Genomic DNA, 27130 nt, shown 5'->3' with positions numbered 1-27130 from the left:
GTGACAGAGAACAACCCTCAGTTCCCATGGCCAACTCCACCAAACCCTCCCTTTGGTTCCCACCTTGGCTCCCTGTTCCTCAAAAAGAGCTGGTCTCTGAGTGGCTTCTCTTCATGATCAGTTTGCCCTCAGAAGGAAATAGAACTCTGTCTGCCAAATATCGGTCATTATACTTTGGATGACATAGTTCTCCAGGAGGCTCTGGCCAATGTAAGTTGGGCTGAGGACATGCAACTCCTCATTCACAGATTGAAGGGTGGAACAGAGAGGTTTAAGAACTTTCCCAAAGCTGCACAGTAAGCCCAAAGGCAGAACCAGGCCTTCTAATGTTGAGTGTGGCTTGTCCCCAGCACTGGCTGATGTTCTTTCTACCTACTCTCTCCAAATTTGCCTCCGAGGACAGTGAGGGTTGCAGGTTAGAAAAGCCACACTGAGTGGAGAATTCAAGTGAACTGCCCACGGTCTCACAGCTAGGAAGGAGCAGGTCTGTGCTTTTTTTCAAACCAGAATTCCTCCTCTCCTCCCACTTCTCAGGTCTCCAAGGAACATGTACAATCAGCGGTCTCTCTATTTATGTGCACCACTGAGCCTGGTTGGAACTGCAAACTCCTTTCTTTGGGTCATTTTGTATCTTCCTGGTTTCGTATTTAATCTTCCCCACGAGCTCCAGCGGCAAGAACTGGGTCTGATTCATCTTCCTGCTTCCCACCCCTCACCAAGTGTCTTGAGGCTCAATAAATACCTGCTGATTCAGTTTGAGTGTTTTCTTTCTTTTTTATTTTTTGTTTTTTGTTTTTTTTTTTTGAGATGGAGTCTTGCCCTGTTGCCCAGGCTGCTTGTGAGTACAATGGGGCAATCTCTGCTCACCGTAATCTCCACCTCCCAGATTCAAGCGATTCTCCTGCCTCAGCTTCCTGAGTAGCTGGGACTACGAGGGTGTACCACCACACCCAGCTAATTTTTGTATTTTTAGTAGGGACAGGGTTTCTTCATGTTGGCCAGGCTGATCTCGAACTCCTGACCTCATGTGATGAGGTAGACAGGGGAAATCATTGAAGGAGGAAAGAAACAAGTCATTGATTGAATAATGCCCACAGCCCTGGGTTGCTCTTTGCATACCTGGGTTTCTATCACCTCCATCTTTTTCATCATGTGTAAAACACCAAGGTAGCCAAATTCCAATCTCTGGGCTTCAGATGCCTCTAAGGTAGGAGTAATGACAGAACGAAGGGCTTGAGATTTAGGCTATCCGAATCTGCCTTAAAGGAATCACTCCACTCTTCCAGTAAAGGGGACAGGGGAAAGGAGAACGATGATCAGTTTAAATAAACTGATCAATACCCCAATGAAGCCATTGTAGGGTCAGGATTGCTGATACATGAGCTCCACTTCACAGAGTCACGCCCAGAGAGGTAGAGCGATTCTCCCAAGTTCACACAGCAAGGGAGTGGCCTATTTAGGCAACGTAATATTGATCTAATAAAAAACATCCCTGTTGGAAGACGGTACTGGCAAGTTAACCATCCACAGCTCTGGATTCAGCCTTGGCTTTGCTAATGACTGGTTGTGAAATCCTGGAAGAGTTGCTCAACCTCTCTGCACCTCAGTTTCCTTATCTATGAAATGGGTGGAATAACAACACCAACCCTGATGACACATGGGAAGTGCTTTGCACAGTGCCCAACACATGCAATCTCCAGACAAGTTGTCACGGCTGCTTACCTTCCCAAGAGCCCCCGAGAAGTGATGCTAATGGTGGAGATACCTTGCACAGACACAGATCAGAAGAGGACATGTTTTAGACCAGAAGGACTTCTAATGCCTCTCAGATCTTACAAGCATCTGGTCCCAGACCGCCTGGTCACCTCTGTCACGCCATGCCTGCGGGCTCCACAGGTGACTTGGCCAGGCTGAGGGCTATGTGCAAAATAGCAGGATCAGCTCTCTCCAGAGGGGGACCAAACAGCACCTTTTGAGGTTTTGGGGTCTGTTTTCCTCAGGACCTCAAAAATGCCAAAGCATGAGGGAGAAAGGTAAAGATGTTCTGAGAGGTTTTCACATTTGCCCTACCAGCAAAGATCTGTCTTGGAAAAGCCCATGCAGCAGGGGGACCTGGAGCTCTGACCAGCCAGGGATCCCCATTGGCTCAAGGGGAGTGGGCAGAGCCTAGCTGGGAGTGACACACCCCCTTCCCAGTGGGACGTTCAGTGGGGCTGGGCAGGGGAACCGGGCTTCTTCCCAGCCACCGGATGTGAGGCAGGGTATCTTCACCTCTGTGCTATTGACATTTTGGGCTGAATGATTCTGGGGCTGCAGGAGGAGCAGGGCACCCTTCTGTATATTGTAGGGCATTGAGCAGCATCCGTGGCCTCTGTATACAGATGCCAGTAGCATCACCACTCAATTTCGTCAACCAAACATGTCTCTGGACATTGCCAAATGTCCCTTGGGAGACAAAAATTTCTCTTCCTACTTCCCCAGTGAGAACCACTGCTGTAAAAGCAGCTTCCCAGAAGAGGAGGGCACACAAGGAGGAAAGAGACACACAGGTTAACACTGTCAGGTGGAAGGTGAAAGAGAAGAGAAAGGGAAGGCAGAGGTACCTGCTTGCTTTAGGGGTAGAAAAGGACCTCTTTTAACCCTGAACAGATCACATTCATATCCCTGGAGATTTGATCCAGGAAGCTCCCATATCCTCCTCCTTCACACGGAGGTACACCCCTTCCTATTTTTCTTAATAAGGGCACAATTTCACTCTCTGTAAATATTTATTGATTGCTTTTTGTAGACAAGGCACTTTCATGCATCCTTTCCAAACAACTATTCAACAAGCCTGTAAGGTTATTGTTATTACTTAATATTTCATCACTAATAATTAATTGCAGCCATCCTAAGTTGGGCATTCGCCTTGTGCCGCGCACTGTGCTAAGCACCTTACATTTGTATTCTCCCTTAATCCTCCCAACAACTCCATGAGTTTGGTTTCTTTTATCATTATTATTGTATCATTATTATTTTATTATTTATATTTTATTTATTTATTTATCATTTATTATTTTTATCATTATATTAGTTTCTTTTATCATTATTATTTTCATGGTTTGCAAATGAGGAAAATGAGCCTGAGGGTGAATAAGTAACTGAACCAGAGGCGCCCAGCTTCATACACTTTTTGGTGAAACAGTGAATGAATTAACAGCTCCTCTTCCTCTGATATCCACAGTAATGTGCAGATGTTGTACAGAAATGTGTGTTGATGTGTAGGTCTCCTCTGCTAGGCTACGACCAGCTTGTGGGGGTAGGGGGGTGGGAGGTGTTCATTAACAGTGGCTTCTGCAGCCTCTGGTACATTCCCTGGTACACACAGTAGGTGTCAAATACATGCTTTCCAAATGAGCAAATGAAGGAGAGTGCTTTGCACGTTTCTAACTTACCTTTATAAACACCCAGCACAAGCCCTGTCCCCATGGTAGGGCTCAGTATGATTGTGTTTTGTTTGAGGGATAAGGGGTAGGAGACATGGAATGGGCACAGATCTTTGTAGAACGCTTCTGTTATGTACAGGAAAGCTTCCCTGCAGGGTCACAGTGTCTCAGATAAAACCTGTGGGAATGAGCTCTTGTGTGAAGGCAGGCCAACCCCAGCCCTGGGACTGGATATTGAAAGGCCCTTTCATAACTCCAAGCACAAAGCTCTCTACACCTCTCTCCAAGAAGATAACCCTCACCTTCCTTCTCTAGCTATTTCAAGGTCCAACCAAATGAATTCACTTATTTTCACCTGCAAAAAAAAAACACAAAAAACAAAAAAAAAGCAAACAAACAAACAAAAACCTCTTTTTGCAAAAAATAAAGAAAGTCACCCCCAAACAAGGCCCAGTAATACTGTGCAGGGTGCTCCCCAGTTTCCCAAACTTTATCTAGCTAAATGATCCCGGTAAGTCTCTAAGGCAGGCACCATTATTGCCCCATTTAACAGATTAGGAGACTGAGATTCAGGGAGGCTGGGCATTCCCACCTGCCATGCATGAATAGGTTAGCATGGGAGCTACTAGGACTCTAAGCCAGCTCCTCTAACTTCAGAGCCATCTTGTACCTCCACAGGCAAGAGAGAACTCTTGAAGGAGATGAGCTCTTAAACAGTGAGTCTCATCTTTTCCCCTTTGAATCTCAGCCTCTTTGCTCCATTGCCTTACCCTATCTCTTCCTACTCTGCTTCCTTTTTTTTCTCCTATACAAGGCTCTAACACAGATAAAACAGATCGAAACAATCCCTGGTGGCTATTCTGTGAGACAGACGTACACCTTTTTTATGTGACAGCTGCCATAGAAACAAGTATACGCTTTTATCCCCATTCCTTAGATGTGGAAACTGAGGCACAGAGAGGCTAAGTGATTTGCCCTCTATTGCACAGCTGATGAGTGATGGAGCCATATTCCAACCTAGGAGCACTGGGCCCCATCGTCTGGATGTTAACACTATACTCCATCAGCTCCCCCACAGATGGGACTGGTAACCTTTCCAAAAATTATATAATTTAGATGTCTTGTTGATTCCCTGTACTTTCCACTATCACTATTTTTTTTGCAATCAAGTGAAGATTTCAGATCCAACAAGAACAATAAAAATCACTCTCTGAAGCCATAGACCTGTTTCTCCACCCCAATGTGATTCTGTGTCTGGTCTGCAGAATCCACCCAATGACTGCACTCTCTTGGGGTCCTTGGACAAGCTTTTCTTTCATTCTGTTTCCAAACTGGAAACCCACCCAGCCAGCTGCTCCATTTGCAGACCTCAGAAGATGGGCAAATAAAGCTCAGCCTTGTCTCAGCTCTGCCCATCCATCTCCATTCACTTCTGTAGCTCCATGTATTCATTCATTATTCATTCAGTCAACAAATATGTATTGAACAACTATGTTCCAGGTACTGAGGGAGGCATTGGGGATTCAACAGTGAGCAAGACAAACACAGTCTCTCTGCCCTCATGGAACTGATATTTTATTAAGAAAGACGGACAATATGCACCTAAATATATAAATAGAATAATTCTAGATAAAAGCTGCAAAGAAAGTAGACAGAGAGGGGGGCTAGAGAGCGGCTGGGGTTGGGGTGTTGTAGACAAGGTGGTCAGAAGAGGTTTCTTTGAAGAGTTTACATTTGAGCTGAGACCTAAATGACAAAAGGGAGCCAACCGTGTAAGAATCTGAGGGCAGAGGGGAAGCCAAGTGCAAAGGTCTTGAGGTGAGAAAAACGAGGTCTGTGTGAGCCACAGCAGGGGTGGGCGCGAGGTGAGCAGAAACCAATCACAAAGAGCCCTGCAGACCAGGGTGAGGAGTATGGATTTTATTCTAAGTGCAATGGGGAGTTGTTGGAGGGTTAAAAGCAGAATGACAAGATCTGATTTATGATTTTAAAATATAACTTTAGTTATAGTGTGGAGACTAGATTGCAGACGAGGGCAAGGATAGAAGAATCAGGGAGCCCGGTCAGGAGGCTACTGCTATAAAACAGATGAGATGGTAGCTTGGACCAGGGTAATAATGGAGGAGAAGATGAGAAGTAGATGGGTTGGAATATATTTCCAAGGCAGAGCTAACTGAACTTGCTGATGGATTGTGTGCGAGGCAGGAGAGAAAGGAGAAATCAAGGATGACTCCTAACTGTGGGTCTAAGAGATTTTCACATTAAGCTGGTCCCATTCTGCAAAATGCCCACCCAACCCACATGGAATGAGAGCCTCTGACCTCACCATTTTCACTCCTTCCTTTCAAATTTAGGACTTAAACCAAATTCAAGTCTAGTCCACAGTCCATAATGACCAGGGAACTCAATGGGACTGTGCTAAAAAAAAAAAAAAAACACCCGTTGTAAGCACAAGCAACCATCAGTGCAGCTCAGATATCATGGGTTATTAGAGGAAGCACAGTCTCCAAAGCCAATAAGATCATGCCTTCACAGCATAACTATAAGCAACTTAGCTATTTCTGGGCCTCAGTTTCCCCATGCATAAAATGGGGCCATGATATATATTCACCACTTTTTAGATTTGCAAAGAAAATCAAGGACCCAGAGGTACAGAATGATCACTAAGTAAATGGCTTTTTAACAAAATGTATCCTTCACCCACCCAAGGTCAGGATGTCTCTCCTAACACCATGTAGCTCTGCATTCTGAGGGAGATAGAGGTGCATGGTCCAAAGGAGTGACCACATTTGTCTTAATTAAAGAGCTAAGGGTGTTTGAGTGAAAATATAACAGTCAGGGTCTGGAGGAACTGGAGTGTCACACCCCTAATCCAAAGATACAACACTTTATCACAAATTCTTTGGGTTTGAGAATTCTGGTTCCTCTACCTTTATGGGCAAATTAGCTCTACACTGTTCAAGTAGGGAGCCAGAGTTATTGTATTCCATTGAACTCACAAGAACCAACCCCCTTCACGTGTATTGGCAATACTAGCAACTGGGCTTAGCTGACACCCCTGCAGTGGGGAGGCCTGGAGGGTGCTGAGAAGACCAAATGAAGATGTGGCCCTAAGGCATCTGGGCTGTCTGGGAGGCAGTGTATCTATGAGATGCCAGAGGAAACGTACAGAGCTCCCTGTGCACTAAAATGGGTGTCCCCCCCCCAGGAGGGAGGAAATATGTGATTTTTTTTCCTTCCCTGCACAAACTTATTTAGGCAAGTACTGCATAATAATTTGAGCAAAGGAACACTCTTGGTTATGCACCATGCCAGGTGTCTAGGTAACACCATGAACATTTAGAAAATTAAGCACCAGATTAACCCTTTTCTACTCAAACTTTCCAAAGGAGTCATTTCCCTCTTACTAACGATCCTGAAGATTGCTGTCCTTTCGGATCTGATCTCTGTCTTAAAGGGTTAAGTCAACTTCACTTCTATCACTTTGGCCCTCACAAGCCATCTTTCTTCACATAGGCAGGTGTCTCAGTCTGTTCGCCACCAATTTCCCACCCCCCACTCCAGCTCTTATATTTTCTACCCAAGAAGTTAAGATGCCAAGGATATGATATTCCTGAAACTAGAATTTCTAAACCCCTTGCCTCTTTATTGGAATAAATCAAAGGGCAGATTCGTGGCATGTGTTATGGTTAGTTCTATTGTTTTAAATACGAATTTCCATTTCTTTGGGAGTGGAAATATCCATTTCTCTCTGTTTTAGAGTACAGTTAAACCTTTCTAGCATCATTTAGTTGGGAAGAAAGAAGACACCGTTTTCAATTAATCATTTTGTTCTTTGATATACGTATATACACCTGTGTACAGGGCGCAGGTTCTAAGGTGAGCCCCAGAAAAGGGAAATAAATTCAGGGGAAGGCAACAGTCACAGAGCGAATGGAGCTAGAAGGATTAGTGGTAAATTAGCGGAGGGCTGGTTACTGGAGCCCTTTTGCCCCAGCGGCGACGCAGCCGATTCAGCACCGCGGACAGCTCCTGTCTTTGTCTTGGTCCAAACTCCGGCGCCGCGGCACAGTCGGGCAGCGACCACGGCTCAGTCCTGCCTTCTCCGGCAAACCTGCTTAGGCGAGAAAGAAAGAGAGAGCAGAGCAGAGCAGAGCGGTGGAGATTTTTCTATTCTCTCCCCGCATCCTCCGAACTTGGCCCTAATCCCATCCCACCGCCTCTCAGAGGCCGATTTTAACTCGGTTTCACGGGGACCTGGCTTCTGCCCCTATGGGACTTGGGTGGATGTTGGGGGCTGGGCGAGCGCATTGGTGAGTTCAGAATGGGTTTGGAATTCGTTTCACTGTTACTGCCCGAGGCCCTAGTGGGCCGCGATCTGTTCCCAGACAACGCCTCGCCTTCGACCAAACAAAACAAAACAAACAAACAACAACAACAAAAAAAAGCGGCGATGTCAAACATTTCACGGGTGCGTGTCCGGCGCTGTGAATACGCAAGGACCTCCCCAGACCAGCTGAGCCTCTCTCCAAGAGCCGTAACCTCAAATTCAGGGAACTAGAAAGATGAGAAAGCGTTTCTTCTGTCGCAACCGCGTCCCGGGAAAAATAAAAAATAAAAAACTTGCTGAATTACGTTACAATCAGAACGTATATTCCCCAACCCTGAGCACCGTTTCCACCGCATTTTTTCTCCCTTTCTCCAGGAAAAGCGCCTGGCTCCGAGTTCAAGAAACCTCATTCACAGAGGCGGCTCAAAATGTTTATTTTTTCTGGGTCCGTTCGCAAGAACCAGGATAAAAGGGATTCTTCTCACGTTTTACCCTGCCCGAAATCTCGCTTCTTCCAGAGGGTGAAAAATGCTGTGCACGAAGCTCCCTCGCCAAATCTCACACACATACGTAAACAAACACCACACACACACACACACACACACACACACACACACACACACACATGCACACCCTCTAGCCCAGATTCAATAGTTACTCGCTTCCTCCAAGCTTTAGGGAAGTAGGCCAGCCTAGCTATGATTTTATTCTCACTGAATTTGTTCCCGAAGTGAGGCTCTAGGGTGGAGGTATTCCTGGGAAAGAAAGTTTAAGAATGAACCCTCCCCAACCCCCCAGCCACGCACGGAAGGCTCTTCCTGCTGTCTGCAAATGCCTTAGGAGGAAAGAAAGACGCTTCTTCGCAGGCTCCCTAAAGCCTGGGGCCCCCACTTGGGCATCGGGCTATAAGGAGCTCACCCCCAACCAATTACCCAGAAGATCCCAAGCTTCTGAGGGCCGATTTGCATTTGCCTCTGAAATAAGATACCTCATCCCACCACCTTCAAAATCATCCCTGAAATTTTTGTTGAAAGGGCACTCTGCCCTTCCCTACCCCTCACCAAGAAACCTGGGGGAGAAAGGACCCCTTGCACGGTGGGGCAGCTCAGAGGAGTTTTAGTGCGATCCTGCAGTGGTCCCCATGGAGAAGGGTGCCCAGCAGGGTAAACATACTCGCCTTGGAAGGAAGGGGCTGGGGTCGCTTTCCCGGGACCCCTTCTCCCTCCCGGAATCTGCGGCGATGGGCGCCTAGGGGGAGGATGGGCGCCTGGCAGGGTGGGCACGGTCCCTGCCCCCCAGGCCCTCGGCTGGCGGTGTTCAGCCGGGCTGCTTCATAAACCGCCGCTTCCCGATGCAGATTTCCCTTTTAACACCTTCTAAACAAAGGCTAATGAGGCCACTGCATCACTCTATCAACACACAATCATTAGCAAGCGAGAAATACACGCGCGGGCACACACACACACACACACACACACACACAGCGCTAGGGCTGCCAAAGTCGGGCCAATTCTAAAGGAACCCATATTAGGCTAACAAAAAGGAGGTGGGATGTGGAGAGGCGGGAGAGGGGCTGGGAGAGAATGGAGAGAGAGAAGGGGAGAGCGTGTTTCCTTGATGCTGAAAAAAAGGCCAAGAGAAAAGAAAAAGGAAGCAGATGTAGACTGGAGCATGGCTGTGCTGGTTGGAGGGAGATCATTAGAAAGTCTGGGGACCCTTATTTTGGAGGATGGGGTCCCTGCAAATCTCTTCCTCTAAGGGCACAGGAGCTGCAGTGGGGCTGCAGGTGTCTTCTTAGAAATAGCTCTCAGGGCCTGGTGCATGGCCGCTACCATCAGATAGTCTCAGTGGGGCCAGAGGGGCCAAGACCATGGCCTCCCGTACCACAGCACTGCCTGCCATAAGACCCCAAAGGGCCAGGACCAGCCTCCAGCCCCAACCAGCTATGCGAGATGAAGAGAAGCCAGACAGTGCTTAATGCCCAGCTGGGACCCACTGCTCACCCAGGGCCACTGGCAGCCTGGAATCCAAGCTTCACCCTTAGGGAGGTGGGCTGCTCTGTGCTGAGTAAGGGGCTTTCCCTCTCAGAACAAAAAACGTCAGTGTTTCCCTCACAGGTTTTCCTCACAGTGTTTCCCTCTCCTCTCCTCCTCTCCTCTCCTGTCCTCTCCTCTCCTCTCTCTCCTCTCCTCTCCTCTCTTTCCTCTCCTCTCCTCCTGTCCCTCTCTGGTCCCCAGGGATCAGCCCCAGGTTTCACCCTCCCAGGAACTGAGTGTGTTTTGCCTGGGAAAGGAGCACCCAGCAGGAGAAGGTAGCCTGCTTTTGCTAGCCAGATAGCACTGGGTGTGGGACCTCTGGGGGAGGGGTGCATGCCAGGCGAGGGGCTTGCAGTAAGGAAGGAGAGAAACCCAGGCCACTACAGCTTCAGAGGGACCTCTGAGCTGGCCCGAACTCACCAGTGCACACACTCACTTGGAGCCTGGATCTCAGCCACTGCCCTCTTCACCTGCTCTAACCCCCAAGATCCAGGGCCAGTCCCCTGAGGGGTAGTAGGCCCAGTGGACTTCCACTAGCTGGGGCCACTGATGCTACAGCTCCAGAAGTCGCCTGTCAGGTCCCACAGGCAGCCCCCTTAAAGTTTCAGCCTGAATATTGGCCTGGGGTTGAGTTCGGACTCAGAGCCCTGCTTTCCTATGCTGGGAGGGTGGGAGGTGGATGCAGAGGAAGATTGGGCAGGGAGTAAACTTGGAAAGGGGTGCCATTGTTTAATTCCCATTTTCTGCAGCTCTCCAAAGGAAGGAAGAAGGGAGGGAGGGAGGAAGGGAAAGCAAGCAAGGAAGGAACCAAGGAAGAAAGGAGCCAAGGAAAGAAGAAACTGAGGAAAGAAGGAGGAAGGAAAAAAGGGAGGGAGGGAGGGAGGGAAGACTTAGGGAAGGAGGGAGGGAATGACAGAGGGAGGAGAGAAGGGAGGGAGGAGAGAAGGGAGGGAGAGGAGAAATTCCCTGCCTTTTTGATTAAACGTCCCGGGTCGGGCCTGCCCAGTTAACGAGACCGTTAATTAAGCCGAGCACGATTCAACTGACAGGAAGGCCCTGCGCCCCGCAGAGATGTTCTGGAAACCAAGTAGTCCAAGGCCCAGCGCCAGTGGGGCACACCAGCCGCGACGCCCCGCCTCTCAGGCTTCCACGCGGGCCAGGACACTCTCACCGCCTGGGCTCCGGGACCCTTTGAGCCGGCCACCCTGAGGGTTCCCAGAAAATGCACCCACCCCCTCCCCACCCACCCCACTCCCGCCTCCGCCATGCCTCTCGCATCCCTGCCCGGGTGTCTAGGCCTTAGTACCCATCACAGCCCGCCGGCGTCCACTTTGGCCCGCATGGGCTCACTCGCTCTCGAGGTTCTTGGGCAAACCCGAATTGCGGAGGCCAGAGGCTGGCCTCGCTGGGTCTCGCCGGAGCGCCACACCAGCCGCTCTCCTAGGGCCTCTAGGCGGCGGGGCCCAGCCTTCACGCCCGCTCCTACTCGGGGGCCTGATTCCTTCCGGCAGCGGGCGGTGCGCTGCGGCGCTGCGGGGCGCTGAGTGTGTGTGCGAGGCGCGGCCTATATTTACACCCCAAACAAAATAATTACACTTTTGTCGGAGGGGGAAAGCCAGTGATTAGGCGTAGGCTCTTTGCGGCAAAACAGTTTCTCAGTGGTACACCAGTATAATTTTTCACGGCTGGCTGAAATCAAAGAGGGGAGGTAATGAATCCGGCGAGCAATTTAAATTTACAATTTGTAACGCCGCCGCCGCCGCCGCGCAGACCCGGCCGAGAGCGCAGCTCGGAGGCGCTCGCTGCGTTTGTTTAATGTTAAAGCTGTGCTGGCTCTTGGAGGTGGGGTGGGGGGAGTATGCGTGTTGGGGATAGGAGCGGTAATGATCGAAGTCGGGAGAGAACGGGCTGGGTCGCTCAAGATGCCACCAGGAGAAGTGGGCAAAGGGCAGGCCTCTCCCGTCCCTCTAGCCACCCAGGCCCCCAGCGCTTCCCAAAAAAGCCGTTCGAAGAGAGGGGAGCCAGGAGAGACACTGGCCTCCAGAGAAGCCCCCCTTTTCTGCTTGGCTGCAGAATCTCCCAGGCCGGAGACTTCCGGTGAAGAATAGCAAGGTGCAAGTGAAACGACCTCTTCAACCCGCGGGAGGGTCGGCTCCAAACGTCCGGAAAAGCCCTCATTCCGGCCGCTGCCCAGTTTCCCCGGATAAAGAAGTCGAGAGAGGTACCCCCCACACCCCAGCTCAGCGATCCTCAAAAGTCCCACCCCGGCTAGTGTGCGCCTCCTCGCCCGTAATTAATTACCGAACTCAAGGGGGAATATGCAAACCGCATATTACTAACTCTACAGGGCTTAAGTGATTGGAAACAGATTATTATCTTGTTTGTCTTTTGTCTGTTTTACTTATCCCGCCGCCGTCTGTTGAGTTGTAATGTTGATACTCTTTACTCTAGGAGGAAGATTTTTATATAGTAAATTCCATCAACAGCTTGTATAAGTGACATTGCGTCTCCATGCATTACCCTGTTAAGACACAAGCGGTTTATTAGTTACATATAGGAGGGGATTTTGCTGCCTGGTCGCCATCTGTTAGCGCTTTTAGGGCGGGAATCGTCTAATAGCTGGTCTGCTGGCATGTTCCGATGCTGTGCACCGGGAAGGAGGTGGGCTAGAGAAGGCCGGGTGGGTTCTGGGCAGCTTGGCTGGCCCCAGGTCCAGGGAGTACTAGAATTGAGGCTGAGCTGTGAGGCCCCCAAGACAACTCTGAGGGGCTGCAGCAAGGGCAGGTAAGTTCCCCTACAAGAAATGGAAGGTCAGACCAGGGCTTCTCGAAGCAGAGTCCTCATCTCCTGCAACCAAACATTCAGCCTCAGGTAACCCACGCTCATCCCTACTCAGGGCTGCTCTCATCTTGTTCCCTCTTCCTTCTACCTCCCTGGCCAGCCACATGGTGGCTGGGGCCTGGCGGTGCATTGAAGCTCTCTTGGAAAGAAGGACAAGTGGGTCTGTCCAAGAGTCTGACACAGCTGGGTACGCAGGGCCCCAGCCACCATCATCAGGTGGGCAAAGCCAGGACTGGGAACACACACCAGACAGGGCACTTTGGATATTTTGTGGGGTTTGGGAGAGAACGGGTTCAGTGTGCCTAGTCTGGAGTAGAGAAGAAAGCTATCGGATGGAGGTTTTTAATGATCATGGAGTACGTGGTGGGGGTGCAAGTGTTTCCCCCACACCCCAAAATCTGCACAATGGACAATAAGGAGCATTCATCTCAGCACTGAGTCGGATGCTGGATTTGGAAGCTCCAGCAGAGAGGCCAGGAGAGGAGAACAAAAAGAAAGAAATGAAGAAAGAAAGTGAGGGAAAACCAAGAGAAAATGAAACAGAAACAGAACAGATTCTGAGCATAACAGAAAAATGGAGACAGAAAGGAAAACTGAGACATGGCAGGAACTCGGGAGAGACAGAAAAAGCCAGTGAGACAAAGACAGAGAAGGCAGCGCGATTTGCCTCTGCCGGGAGCCTGAGCACCTCTCTCCTCTCTAGGTTCTTATTTCTTTCCATCTCTGCCCTGCCAGAGCTCAAGGATCCTTTATGCCCCAGGCAGGCAGGGCCAACTGCTGCCAGAAACTGCAGTTTCATCTGGAGTGTCTCATGGCCGAGCCTAGGAGGCCAAGTGAGATTCATCCTGCCTGTTCCTGGTTGAGATGGGGTCTAACCAGCCTTACTACAATGCTCTGTAGACGCCTGTCCCCTGAAAAGCTAGCGGGTCAGGTAACAGCACCAACAAGCAGAAGTTGCCTGGGTTAGGGATTCCTTTTCCAGCGGACTGTCACCAGCACCATCAATTCCCTGTCCCGAGCGACACCACCTCCCTTAGAGACTCTTGGGAACAGTGTGGGGGACAGGTCTGAAGAGGAATGGGGACAAGTGGGCATCCCTGAGCCCCAACACAGGTACCCACAAATCCTGTTCCCTCAAGCTCTGAATCCACAAAGGTAAGTGCTGCTAGGAGTACATACACAAACACAAATACAAACATAACCCCACACACACACACAAAGCCTACAGGAGTGGAATAAACAAAAAACTACTCTTTACACTAATACACATGTGTGCAGGCACACACACACAGACTGGCACACAAACATAGATCTTCAAAATTCTGCACTCACAAACACACCCAACCCAGGTCAGTCTCATACACACAGGGTCTCAAGCACACATGTCCTTGCCTACACACAAACACACGCATTCAGATTGTTTAAAGTACACCTTCACATCAATGCTTACAAACATAGACACAAATACTCTTATGTGAATGCATGCATACACATGAAAACACCCTTACATTCATGCGTCCTCAAATAAGCATACAGACATAGGCACAGACCAACGAAAATAAAGTGCACACGGTGATAAACACAAACATTAGCAGAACCATACACAATTATAAACACACATATCCACACAAAAAAAATGCACACGCAGAAATGTACTCACAGGACTGATACTAACACGATAGACACAAAAAATGGAATTCTCAAACAGTAAGCATACACTAACAAGCTCAGGAACTACGCCCAAACAAACGTCGGCACAAACCCCTCTAGCTTCAGCCCCTGGGGCCAGGCCCTGCACCCTCAGCCACCTTTCCAGAAGCGAAACGAAAATCCTGGTTGCGCATTCCCGGCCTCCCCAACTTGGAGCCCTGGTGGCCACGCTGGCCCCGAGGGAAAGGAGGCCTGGTCCTTTCTCCCTCTCAGACCCACACACCCCCGCCTCACACACACCTGCCAGCAGCCCCCCCACCCCGCCCCCACTTAACACACACACACTATCTCTCTTCACACTGGGCCCCCTGCCGAGCACAGAACACACGTGCGCAGCTTCTCGAGCCTCCAAGGAGCAGACGAACTTGCACACCAGCCCGAACGGCGTGAATGCAAACAGTGTTCACACAGTCACTGGTGTCCCCGCCTCAGCGGTGCGACCCACTCACCACAGTGCCCCGACAGGCTGACCTGGAATCTGGAAGGCGCAGCGAGGAAAGGAGAGACGTGGTGAGTGCCACCTCCGAGCTGTCTGCGGGAAGACCCGTCCACCCTGAATCTCCCACTGTCCACATCTCCCTCAGAGCCCGGTGAGCAGCGCACTCAGGCCTGAAACTCTGGAGTTCGAGACCAAGCCAAATGGCACCCCTCCTCCTCCCCCACCTCCCCAATCTGGGCCTGGGACTGGGCCCGGGCTCGGCGGCCAGGCGGAAAAAACTACCCAAGCTGAGCAGCCTGCACTAGCTAGCTCTCTCCATGAGAAAGGTCCGGCTGGGCCCCAGCCCCGTGTATGACAAAAAGAAGCCGGGGCCAGCTCCGCGAGCCGGGGGAACCGCGCTGACGCAGCTTCAGGGCTCGGAGGGGGCGCGGGGTGGGGGAATCCAATCTGGACTGGCTGGGTTGGAGAAGGGGAGGCAGATGTGGGGCGTGGGGCAACTTCTGCAAGTTCCGGGTACGACGAAGTGGGCAGGGGTACCTCCCGGACTAGGCCTCGGAACCCCTGACCCCCAAACATTTTGTGAGGAGAGAGAGAGGAAGAGAGACGCAGTTTTTGCATCGCGCAGCCCCCTCCCGCTCAGGCCCAAACTGGAAGGTAAATACTTACTTAGCCTCCGAACCAGGTACAAGCTAATACTCAACAATACTGATGCCTTGTTTTTTTTGCTCTGTCCGGACCGCAACGCTGTAGCCAATTTAGATATGCTATAAATTTAAGAGGTTGCCATGGCCACGGTGCGCCCATTGGCCGACGGGCCCCCTACGTGCCGCGCCACGTCACCAAATCTGAATAAGGATGCGCGAATTACGCGGCGACCAGACAAAGATGAGGATCGGGACCGCTTGAAAGTGGGGGAAAGTGCCGGTGCCTCCGCCACCGGGGAAAGCCGCTCCGCAGCGCTGAGGCCAGCAGCCACTCGAGATACCTGGGGAAGCCCGGAACAGGCGCCGGGGCCTGCGGCCGGTGGCATGAGGTTGTGAACGCCACCACCCCCCACCCCACTCCGGGCCGCCCAGTGCCAGGCCAGCGATTGCCCAAGGACTTGACTGGCTGAGTCTTGGTCCGGACCAGACTCGCCCTGTAGCTGCTGAGACAAGAGGCGGAGGGCAGCGGAGGGCCCGGCAGGCCTGAGGGCCAGGGGCCCAAAGGGAGGGCAAGGCGGCCGGAGCCGCCGGGACGCGGGGCTATGATGGTGCACTGTGCCGGTTGCGAGCGGCCCATCCTCGACCGCTTTCTGCTGAACGTGCTGGACCGCGCGTGGCACATTAAATGTGTTCAGTGCTGCGAGTGCAAAACCAATCTTTCGGAGAAGTGCTTCTCGCGCGAGGGCAAGCTCTACTGCAAAAATGACTTCTTCAGGTAAGAGGCCGCACCGCTGCTGCCTGCGCGCTCACCCTGCGCGCACTCCACTGGGGCGCCGGGGAAGGGGAGACCCCCATACCCATCCCAGCCTCCCCTCATAACAGGCTTAGATGGGGGGCGGGCAGCACTTTGCTCTCCTCCTGTTCTCGGCCCAGGAAAGGTCCCGAGCCCAGGCGGAGGAAGAAGGACGCTGCTTTGCTGCTTCACGTTCTCTGGAGGCCGACTCAGAGCGCTGGCGGGGCAGAGGGAGGAAGCCCTGACAAACTTGCTCTCCACCCCTCTCTGCCCCTTCCCAGCGACTGCAACCCCAAGACAGGAGCTTCAAGCCCCGTCCCGACTGAGGGGAAGGATTTTTGCCTGAGTTAGAGACGCCTGGAGGCTTTTGGCTCCAGGCAGAACGTGTGAGCCGAGCAGCCGGCCGCAATCCCAAACGGAAACTTCTCAGCTCCAGAGGGGGTCCAGTGAGGAAGGTCTCCCTGGTGATGGGAGGAGAATACCTCCCCCTACTCACCTCCCAACCCCTTAAACATTTCCTCCCGTGTTGAAAAGCAGAAACGAAATAGAGGCTGACAATCAGGACCTCTGGGGCCTAGACTGGGCTGTGGCGCCTCCCCCACCCCACCCGTGTGAGCCCACCGGCTGGCCAGGGCAGATCACCTCTCTGGGCCTCAGTTTCCCCAGTCTGGAAGCCAGTGGGGTTTGGGGCAGCTGAGCCCTGCCTGTTTCCCCTGGGCACCCAGAGCCAGCTTTGTGAACAGGAATTCCCCGCGCTGAGGAAGGGGGGCGTGAATCACGCCGTAGAGAAAGGCAGCCTGCCGGCCCTGGCGACTCCGCACTGGGAATTTGAATAGGAGAAAATGTCAGCCGCTCCTTTACACGTGTAAACTCCCTGGCCCCGGAGGCCCGGTGCCCCTAATGTAGCAGTGCTTGCAAAGCGCCTAATGATTTTTGATAAGGTGCATATGGCCAATTACGCTGCCGGATAAGGCCAAAAGTGACTTACGGCTTCTAATGCCCTCACTACATCAATGTCACCCAAATTCGCCCTGTTTAGAGGCATGGGTGTGAGTAGATGTGGGGTCCCCAGAGTACTGAGTCCTCCCCCACTCCACCCCCAACCTGAGCCTCACCCATCTCCCATTTCGGGGGAGGCTAGCTTTCTCCCTGAGCTCAAAGAAGAAAGAAAAGGAATGAGATCAGGAACGCGGGAAGGAGGGATTTGAGAGATTCCTGTCCTGGCTGAGCAGGGTCTACAATTGTCTTCTATTCACATTCCCCTGCTGCCTGCCAGGCTAGAGGTTTAGTGGAGCCGAAACTCAGTCCCTGCTCTCTAGATCTGCCACTATGAGGCCCTGCTGTCCACAGCTCCTGATTAGCTCCAGCGGGTCCCAGAGTGGTGGATATTGGAAAGCCTCTCCATTGGTACTGGAAATCAGTGGAAGATTCCCTCCTTTCTGCTTCCTCCTTCCAGCCTGGGAGAAGGGCACCCCACCTCACAGCTAGGCTCAGCCAGGCAGGCAGATTGGCCCTACCTAGGCACCAGCAGACCAGAAAGGATCCAGGAGGCAAAACCACCAAGTGACCCAAACCCTGCCCGCCTGGCTTCAAATCATTCCTGGGCTCAGAGTTTGCCTGAAGCAGCCGAGGCAGGCCTGGCAGGGGTTGGGTTTGGGGGAGGACATCTTGAGATGCTCTGGGCTCTCTGCTTGGCTGAAGACTGCACCCACTGCTCCCCCCTTCCCAGCCCAGGAGAGTCTGAAAAAAACCCCAATGGAGGCATAGGAGTCTCAGACCCCAAAAACAGCTCAGGACATTTGTCCCACTTCTCCTGCTCTGGCCAGAGAGCTCAGGATTGGAGTTCCGTTTAACAGATATGGAAATGGGGACTTCACAGAAGCCAGGTTGAGGGTGGGGGAAGAGGTCAGGGGCTGGGGACGGCTGGACTGGGTCCCACCCTGCAGTGACGGGCACCTTGTGTCCACAGGCGCTTTGGCACCAAATGCGCCGGCTGCGCACAAGGCATCTCGCCCAGCGACCTGGTGCGCAAGGCCCGGAGCAAAGTCTTTCACCTCAACTGTTTCACCTGCATGGTGTGTAACAAGCAGCTGTCCACTGGCGAGGAGCTGTACGTCATCGACGAGAACAAGTTCGTGTGCAAAGATGACTACCTGAGCTCATCCAGCCTCAAGGAGGGCAGCCTCAACTCAGGTAGGAAGGCCTCCGCCCCTCACTGGCCTTAGGCCTTAACACCCTCCCTCCGTGCCCAGCCTGGCACTCCCTACTTGGCCCCCTGTGTGCTGTCTGTGCTGGGCTTAGAGCTCATCACCCCCAGGCAGCTCTAAGGCAAGGCCAGGGGGTGAGAGGCTAGAGAAGTGGCTTTGGAGACGGTTTTACAGGGGAGCTGAGGGCCACCAGCTCTTCCCCACCCTCCTCCAATTCAGGAGCCTTTTCCAAGTTTCCTTCCTCCCTTAATTTGGCACCACACAATTCACCCTCCTGTGTCATCTGAGCTCCAGGTAATTTCTAGAGGCACTGGGAGCACATTAATTGAGGTCTGGAGAAAGGAGGGAAGGGAGAGGAAGATCCGAGGCCCCAAGGGAATCTGTGCCTCCTCATCCCCTCTCCCTGAAGGCGGGAGTTCTCCAGAGGGCATGCCTATCCCCACCCTTACTCAGGTACTAGCTGAGACGCGCGGAGAGGGCTAAAGAAGAGCCCCTTCCAAAGTACGGGCCCCGCCTGGAGAGAGTGGGCGGGCACCGGGTCCCTGGGGGAGGGGCTGTCGCAGGCTTGGGAGGTAACCCAGCGGGGCCGGCCGTAGCCTGGGCCGGCGGGAACCCGCCACTGGATTGAAGAGGCGTCTGGCGGTCGCTGACGCCGCTGTCGTCCCCTTCCCGATCCGTCCGCCCGCAGTGTCATCCTGTACGGACCGCAGTTTGTCCCCGGACCTCCAGGACGCACTGCAGGACGACCCCAAGGAGACGGACAACTCGACCTCGTCGGACAAGGAAACGGCCAACAACGAGAACGAGGAGCAGAACTCGGGCACCAAGCGGCGCGGTCCCCGCACCACCATCAAGGCCAAGCAGCTGGAGACGCTCAAGGCTGCCTTCGCCGCCACGCCCAAGCCCACGCGCCACATCCGCGAGCAGCTGGCGCAGGAGACCGGCCTCAACATGCGCGTCATCCAGGTGCGGCCCGGGGCCCGCTGGCCCGGGAGCCGGGAGCCTCAGAGGAGTCTCCCGCCAAGCTTCCTTGGCTACGGGCGCGCCGGGTTCTTGTCTGGGAGCAGACCGTGCGCCCGAGGCCGGGGAGCTCGGGACACTCGCCAGAGGTCGGGGACTGTGAGCCGAAAGATTCCATCTAGCCCAGCTGTCCTCCTGGCTGTGCGATTTGGGGCGGATCGCTTTACTTCCCTGAATTTCGCGGCCGCCCTGCCCACACCCCCGCCCCCCACCCCCTTGCTCAAGGAAGGTTGTAAGCCACTCTGGGGTCCGGGATGCCTGTTTACCTCCCACGTTTTGAGCAGAGAAAGAGGCGATTCCCCCTCCCACCCTGCGCCGAAGCGCGGGCAGATAAACGGCCCGAGGCCGGCTCTGGAGCCGAGCGGCCGAGGCGAGAGCCGTGCCGGGAGGGAGACCTTTATAGAGCCGTCAGGCCGTGGGCGAGCCGACGGCCAGGAAGCCCAAGTCTTTATGAGTTGCCCCACGGGTCCGCGAAATCCTTCACCCTTGGCTGGCTCTCCACCCCTCCCGGCCTAATCCAGCCCGGCCCCGCCTCAGGGCAGTCTTGGTGCGGCAGAGGCGCAAGGACCCAGAGGGGGCAGCCCAGGCAAGGGATGGAGGAGAGGGGAGGGGAGGACACTCCGGACCCGGAGCTCACAGCCCCCTCCTCTGTCCCAGGTGTGGTTTCAGAACCGACGGTCCAAAGAACGCCGGATGAAACAGCTGAGCGCCCTGGGCGCCCGGAGACACGCCTTCTTCCGGAGTCCGCGGCGCATGCGTCCTCTGGGCGGCCGCTTGGACGAGTCTGAGATGTTGGGGTCCACCCCGTACACCTACTACGGAGGTAAGGGGCGCCCCGGGATGCGCTGCTCCGCACCTGCCCCGTTCTGGGAGCTGAGGGCTCAGGGCCCCAACCAGCGCGCTTTCCGCCGCTCCGGGACATCGCCCACTCGCTGGACGCAATCACAGACACACGTACACTCACCCACACGTTCTGGACACAAAATCAGATACATGGACTCACCCATTCAGTGATCACACGGAAGCACACACGTGATACAGTGACACACTCGCCCTCACCCCCACAGGGCACAAGGCACACTCACACTTGCGTTCAGAGACTGCAGGGACACAGGTCTAGACACGATCGCATGATCACGTACAGGTACATTCCACCCTTCCACACACAGGTACACTCACAGAGACACAAATCCACAGACGCACACACTTCTAGCAGTCACACTGAGGCCAGCACTGGCAAATCCACATGCGTGCCACCCCCACGGACAGACACACGGCCTTCCTGCAGCCCTAGCCCGGTACCTGGTGTACTTGGCATGAGGAGGATTCTGAAAGCCGGGGGGAGGTAGCTTGAGGGGAGGGGATGGGGGTCTGGATTCATTCCAAGCCGCCTGCCCACTAGCTTCGAAGGCAGGAATTCCTGTTCCCTGTGGCGGGTGTGTGCCCACAGCATCTGGCAGTGTTAGCCCAAATGCCTGCAGTTGCTCTGGGTAGGACTCTAGCCCACCCTCCAGCCCCAAACCCCGTGAGGTTCCTCCAGACTAGGGACACAAGGTTTGGGCCAACCCCAGATGTCCACCGTCTTTGGGGCTGCGGAGATCGAGGCGCCCCAGTTCACAAAGGGGTTCGGATGGTGGTACCAAGCTTGGGCCTGGGGTGAGCCGCCCCCTTGTCACCGAGATTTTCCTTCTCTCACTTCCCTCACACTGGATTGGTGAACCATCCCAACTCCTCCACTCCGTTTTTTCAGCTCCTTGCCCTGAGCCGCATTGCTTGAGCTCGCGGAGCTCACCGTCCTGTTCTTCCCAGAAGGGCAGTCTCAGTGCGGAAGAGGCGCAAGGACCCAGAGGGGTCCTTGAGTCCTCTTTCTGAGGACTCAAGAAAGCACCTCCCCTCTTCTGTTCGGAAGCTTCTGAATTTGGGGAGACCCCAGGACTGCCTATGTCTGAGAGGCATCTGCACTTCTGAGTCGCCCCTTGCCATGGGCCTATTTAGGGCCAGTAGCACAAGTTGGGGAGAGACAATTTCTCTTAGAAAGTGCGTTCAGTGGCAGTGTTGGGGAGGCAGGGGCTAGGCACCCGGGTAGACCCAGAAGGGAAGGGAAGATAACCCCATCACTGACCTCAGCACATCCGGAAGCCTGATAGGGGACTAGACCTTGAGACCCGACCGCGACCCCTAGGAATTGTGGGCAAAATGCCAGGCTGTGCTTTTTTTCAGGGCAGAGACCCCACGCAGTGGCAGGGCTCAGGCTGGAGCGCTACAGCCGCCCAACCCTGGACAGCCCCCAATCCTGGAAAGGCCCCCACCCCTGGACAGCCCCCAACCCTGGACAGTCTGGATGGTGGGCGTGTCCTCCGGGGTCTCCAGTCACCGACTCTCTCCACCTAAATTTGCCTCTTTCCCTACAAAATCTGGGCCCGGAGGAGCGAGGTGGTGGGGGCGGTACCGGCCCGGAATTTTTCCCCGCCTGGGTAATTAACCAACGTTTCCCGGAGGACCAGTTCGCCCCCTCCCCGACCTATCCCACCGCCTCCTCTCCCTGCGCGCTAAACGGGGTGGGGAGCCGGACATGGGGGCCTCTCATTCCCCGGAATGGTGAGAAGGACTCCCCAGCCCCCAGCGAGGCAGCTCCGCCTAATCCGCGCTGGGAGATCCCGGCGGTGGCGACCGGCAGCGGGCGAGAAAAGGGGCCGGGCGGCGGGGCCGGCGGCTCCCCGTGGGAGCGCGGACAAAGCCCCAGCTGCAGCTTTTGTGCCCTTTTCAGACGGCGTTTGTTCCAATTACCTCCGGCCCGGCCGCCATATGGGCGGAGGCGGCGCGCAAGGCGCCGGGGCCGCGGCCTCCGATGGTTTGCCGGCTCGCTGCGGGCCGCGGCGGTCTCCCATCCCAGTCCCTTTGGGGCTCCAAATTCGCCGCTCCCCATCTTTCCATTGACTTTCGGGGAGAATTAAATTAACGGTTTTAAAAAGTAATTGGCAACCGTTTTAGCTATTGCCTAGACTGCCTCCAAGCCACGCCTCCAGACAACCCCCCCCCCCACAATTTGGACAGATTTCAGGGTTTGGAGAGGGAAGAGGGTGGCGGCGGCATCAGGAACTCGCCCCTTGACTGAGCTCCCAGGACTCAGCAGGGAGAGTGGATTTGCAGAAGAGACTCTGGCTTCTGGACGCGCTGGTTTTCCCGCCGTACAAAGCGGGTGCCAGGTACAAGATGGTCCTTTCGTGAGGTCCCCCACGCTAGTCCTTCAGGGCCCCACCTGGTGGGGGGAGGCAGGATGTCCCGAAGGTTCTGGAAGAGGAGCTATGTGAGGAGGTCAGAGGGTTGATGCAGATTTGTTGAGGCAGAATGGGTTTGTAATCCCGAGTCCCTGCACCTCCTGAATTTGTGGGCAAAATTCACATCCTTGCATTTTCCTCGAGAGACAGCCCATAGCTATCACCAGCTTCCCAAAAGGTCTCAATGTCCTCAGATGCCTCAGAACCTGGGGGTCCTGGCAAAACCAGCCGGGGGCGATGCCGGAGGACCGAGCTTCTACCCCAACGCACGCGCGGTCTGGGCATGACCCAGAGCATTTTCTTGTCCTCCCCCTCTCTCAAGTCGCTGGAGCTCAGCTTTCTCTGTCCCAGGCCAGGCGAGGCCGGTACAAATGGTCTCACCCGGATCGACAAGGGGGGCCTTACTTGGCGAGGCGAAGTACTTGCACCGGGTTGGCGGGGCTCAGGGGCCGAGTTGCCGGCGCCGAGGCCGCGCCGCCGGGTCCACCCCACGAGTCCCTCTGTGCTCCAGCCGCCGCCCGAATCAAGCTTTCCCCGCCCAGTAGCTTCCCGGTCTCGACCATTTCGCGCTCTGCTCTGTCCGCTGCTCGGTTCCTCTCCCCGGCCTCTCAACCTCAGCTTCTCTGGCGGTTTCTGGGACTCATCTCTGATCCACCGTCTTGCGTTCTCAGGGCGCATCGACCTCTCTCCATCTTCAGGCTCACTCCTCACTCCCTCGCGGTTCGCCCCCGGGGTTTCCACGCGTGTCTCTAACCGCAGTCGTCTCACCGCTCCCTGCATCTCCTCGACTCCACCGCGACCTCCGGTCTCTCAGGCTCTCGGGTCTCAGCCGCGGACTGCGTCTCTGGGTCTCTTCCGCCTTTCCCTCTGCCCCTGTGCCGATCTCTCCGTCTGTCTCTCGCTGTCCTGCGTCTCTGTGTCTCTCACCGACTCTAAGACTCTCAGGAATCGTTCTCTGTCTCTGCGTCTCTGGCCGCCGCTGTCTCTCTCCACCTCTAGGTGTCAGGGAACCTGTGACTTTGAAATGTCCGAGTTTTCGCCACGAGTGTCCCCCACGGTCTCGGAGTCTCTCCCGTTTCTGCCCTTTCGAGATCTCTCATTGTCTCTCTCCCAACCTTACCCGTAGGTCTGCGACGTCCACCGTCTCGAGGGGCGCCGGCCTCCGCGGGTCTCTGTAACCTCGGGCTGGTGTCGCGCGCTCCCCTCTCTCGCCTGCCCGGGCCTCTGGACTTGGTCTCCACGGTCCCCTCCCCGGATCCGGGGTCTCCCGCCTCCTTCGCCTTCTCTCACCGCGCCCTCTCTTCTTCCCGCTCCCCCCCCGCAGACTACCAAGGCGACTACTACGCACCGGGAAGCAACTACGACTTCTTCGCGCACGGCCCGCCGTCGCAGGCGCAGTCCCCGGCCGACTCCAGCTTCCTGGCGGCCTCAGGGCCTGGCTCGACTCCACTGGGCGCGCTGGAGCCGCCGCTCGCTGGCCCGCACGCCGCGGACAACCCCAGGTTCACCGACATGATCTCACACCCGGACACGCCGAGCCCCGAACCGGGCCTGCCGGGCGCGTTGCACCCCATGCCGGGCGAGGTGTTCAGCGGCGGGCCCAGCCCGCCCTTCCCCATGAGCGGCACCAGCGGCTACAGCGGACCCCTGTCGCATCCCAACCCTGAGCTCAACGAGGCCGCCGTGTGGTAAGGCCGCCGGGCCGCCCCCGGCGCTCGGCCCCCGGGGGCCCCCCGCCCCGACACAGCCTCCTGAAACCAAAACGCCCGAAGTGGACGCAGTGGGAGACATGGTGTCCCTGGGGGTTCTCTCTCGGGTCCGCAGGCAACCTGCAGCTGCTCCTCGGCCCGGCGCTGAGGGCGGGGCCGACCCCCATCTCCACCCCGCGGGCTCTCCAGGAGCCCCAGCCCACCGCCAGCGCTCTCCTGGCGACGCGAGCAATTTCTTGGGACCAAAGTCAATACTCCGGAGGGTCAAGAGATTTCAAGCACGCTCTAGACTTTCCCCGGGCCCGCACCCACCCACCACCCACCGCCACCTCTTCGGACTGAGAGAGGGTGAGGCCAAGGGGTGGAGACGGTGTTTTTTCCCCTCTCTGCAATCCGAGTGGCATTTTGTAATCTTATTTCTCGCTGTACTTTCCCCGTCTTTAAAAAATAAAAAGATGATAAGAAAAGGAGAGAGAGATTGAAAGAGAGAGCGAGGAAGCGGGGGCAGGATGAGGAAGTGAGAGATGGAGAGAGCGTCAGCCAGAGGGAGAAGACGGAGAGCGAGCGAGGAACTCCCGTGAACCGGGAGCCACCGGGAGGGAGACCGAGCCACCTGCACGCTGGCGCTCCCTGGTGGCCAATCTTGAGGTTCAAGGTCGGCTTCTCTAGGAAGGGGGCTGTGGGTCAGGACGTGGCCAGCCGGGGCCAGCTCCTGCTCTTCCTTACTTTGACGTTTATGCTGAGCCCGAGGGTGCAGGTCGGACTCGAACACGCGCACATCCTGCTCTTCCCTTGGGTGAGGCGCCAAGGTTGCTGGGCTCAGACCCACAGATCACCCTCCCTGCCCGGGGCCTGGAGGCTGGGCCGTCAGGATGTACAACATTATACTTTTTTGGAAGTTGAACGCTTCTAGTTTCCTTATTTTGTATAAAGAAGAAACAAATAAAGTATGTTTTTGTGTTTACTGTTTATTTATTGTACTCTAGTTATCCGACGCTGGACATTTTTATATTTTTAAGAGGAGGTAGGGCAGAGTGAGGGAGGGGAGTCAGAGAGGTTTACCTAAAAAAAAAACAAAAACAAAAACAAAAAAAACTTTTTTAAAAAAGAAAGATTAATAAAAAAATTCTTTTTTTTCCCTCAGCGCTGTGTGGCTTTCTTTTTATTGTCCCTAGTTGGATAATGACTCAGAGCGAATAAAACCCTTTCTTTCCCTGGTTCTTGTCTCTGACATTAAGCCTCTGATGGATGCAAAAACCTCTGCTCACCCAAAGGGGGAGCTCTTCTAGTGACTCCCAGGTTCATGAAGTGGCTGTCCTCTTTTGACAGCTGCTATGTGCCAGGCCCGGTATCTCTCCATGCTTCATGTAATACCATGCTCTAATACAGGCCTGCCCAGCACATAGTAGATCTTCAGAATGTTTGACGAATGAATGAATGTGTGATTTGTTTGTTGCCAGCACATCAAAAGAATTACAGCTTCACTCCTAACTCTTCCCCCCTTGTAATTCCTGGTGGCCAAAAACAAAAAGAGCAGGCTGGTAAGCTGATGCTGGTTATCTGCAAGGCTATGTTAGGACTGAGGAGCCCCTCCCCAAAGTGGGGCCGTTGTGCTCTGCAAGTCTTATGCAGTGCATGCTTATCTTTGGGTAAAGGCATGAGGGAAAGAAGGCCAAGTGAGATTTAGGAGGCCTGAGGCCACCACCTAAAACGAGTCACTCTCTTTTTTTGCCTCAGTTTCCCTACTTGCAAAAGCAGGGGTTGGAGAGGGTGCTTCCTACATGTCCTTCCAACTCAATTGTCTGTAATCCCAGCACTTTGGGAGGCCAAGGCAGGTGGATCACCTGAGGCCAGGAGTTTGAGACCAGCCTGGCCAACATGGTGAAACCCCGTCTCTACTAAAAATACAAAAATTAGCCAGATGTGGTGGCAGGAGCCTGTAATCCCAGCTACTTGGGAGGCTGAGACAGGAGAATAGCCTGAACCTGGTAGGCGGAGGTTGCAGGGAGTCAGGATTGCATCGCTGCACTCTAGCTTGAGCGACAGAGCAAGACTCAGTCTCAAAAGAAAAAGAAAACAAGAAAGAAAAGAAAGGCAGGAGAGGAGAGGGAGGTAAAAATAAATGGAAGAGTGTCCTGCATTGGGATGACTCTTCGCCCAAGCTTGGGCTGAAGGAAGCTGGCCTATTGTAGCTGCAGGAGGGGAAGGTCGGGGAATGAACCACCATGGGACAGGCACATGCTCAGAGCCCCACTCTTCTGCCCTTCTTCTTTATGCGTTCCTCACAAGAACCATGCAAAGCAGCTTGCCTTTTTCTTTTCTTTCTTTATCACACATTTGTCTTTATCAGACCAATGCTACTTGCTCGTGGAAAATTTAGAAATCTCAGATAAACAAAAGGAAGAAAATGTCACCACCCAGAATTTCAAGCACTATGGAAATGTAGTTGATGCATTTTCTTTCAGACTTCTTTTTTCTTTCTTTCTTTTTTCAATTTTGAAACTAGAGATCGTACCCTGTACTCAACATGTGGTCATCTGCTCTGGTTCACTCAGCAATAGCTTCCAGATGTATAAACTGATCTTCGTAGACAGAGCTCTGTCATTCCATGTAATCACTGCTTAAAGTTCCCTTGAATGGCTGAGCCACGCTTTTTTGGTTTTTGTTTTATTTTAAACCAATTCTATTGTTGGATGTT

At 54.0% G+C, this 27130-nt stretch overlaps 1 protein-coding gene and 1 long non-coding RNA gene across 2 annotated transcripts; one reads left to right on the top strand and one right to left on the bottom strand.

Moving 5' to 3' along the window:
• Positions 1-7048: 7048 nt before the first annotated feature.
• On the bottom strand, positions 7049-15528 carry LOC119473407. The gene is made up of 2 exons (XR_005202617.1): positions 15448-15528; positions 7049-7539 (listed from the first exon to the last, which is right to left on the bottom strand). It is a non-coding gene; the product is annotated as an uncharacterized LOC119473407 (long non-coding RNA).
• LHX5 (LIM homeobox 5) lies at positions 15460-25575 on the top strand. The gene is made up of 5 exons (XM_017543386.2): positions 15460-16200; positions 18188-18411; positions 19114-19391; positions 20103-20268; positions 24048-25575. The coding sequence occupies exons 1-5, from the start codon at positions 16028-16030 to the stop codon at positions 24413-24415; spliced, it is 1209 nt and encodes a 402-aa protein (XP_017398875.1). The 5' UTR covers positions 15460-16027; the 3' UTR covers positions 24416-25575.
• Positions 25576-27130: the final 1555 nt, after the last annotated feature.

Source organism: Cebus imitator, unplaced genomic scaffold (assembly GCF_001604975.1).
Source record: "Cebus imitator isolate Cc_AM_T3 unplaced genomic scaffold, Cebus_imitator-1.0 Scaffold8, whole genome shotgun sequence".
NCBI lineage: Eukaryota > Metazoa > Chordata > Mammalia > Primates > Cebidae > Cebus > Cebus imitator.
Note: the sequence above shows the minus strand (reverse complement) of the source record. Positions and strands in the feature narration are given on the sequence as shown.

Bases quoted from the DNA above. Each gene is read 5' to 3' on its own strand.
- LHX5 (XM_017543386.2), top strand. From the start codon at position 16,028: ATGATGGTGCACTGTGCCGGTTGCGAGCGGCCCATCCTCGACCGCTTT. The intron at 16,201-18,187 runs GTAAGAGGCCGC...TTGTGTCCACAG, and splicing joins TGCAAAAATGACTTCTTCAG to GCGCTTTGGCACCAAATGCG. The intron at 18,412-19,113 runs GTAGGAAGGCCT...GTCCGCCCGCAG, and splicing joins GGAGGGCAGCCTCAACTCAG to TGTCATCCTGTACGGACCGC.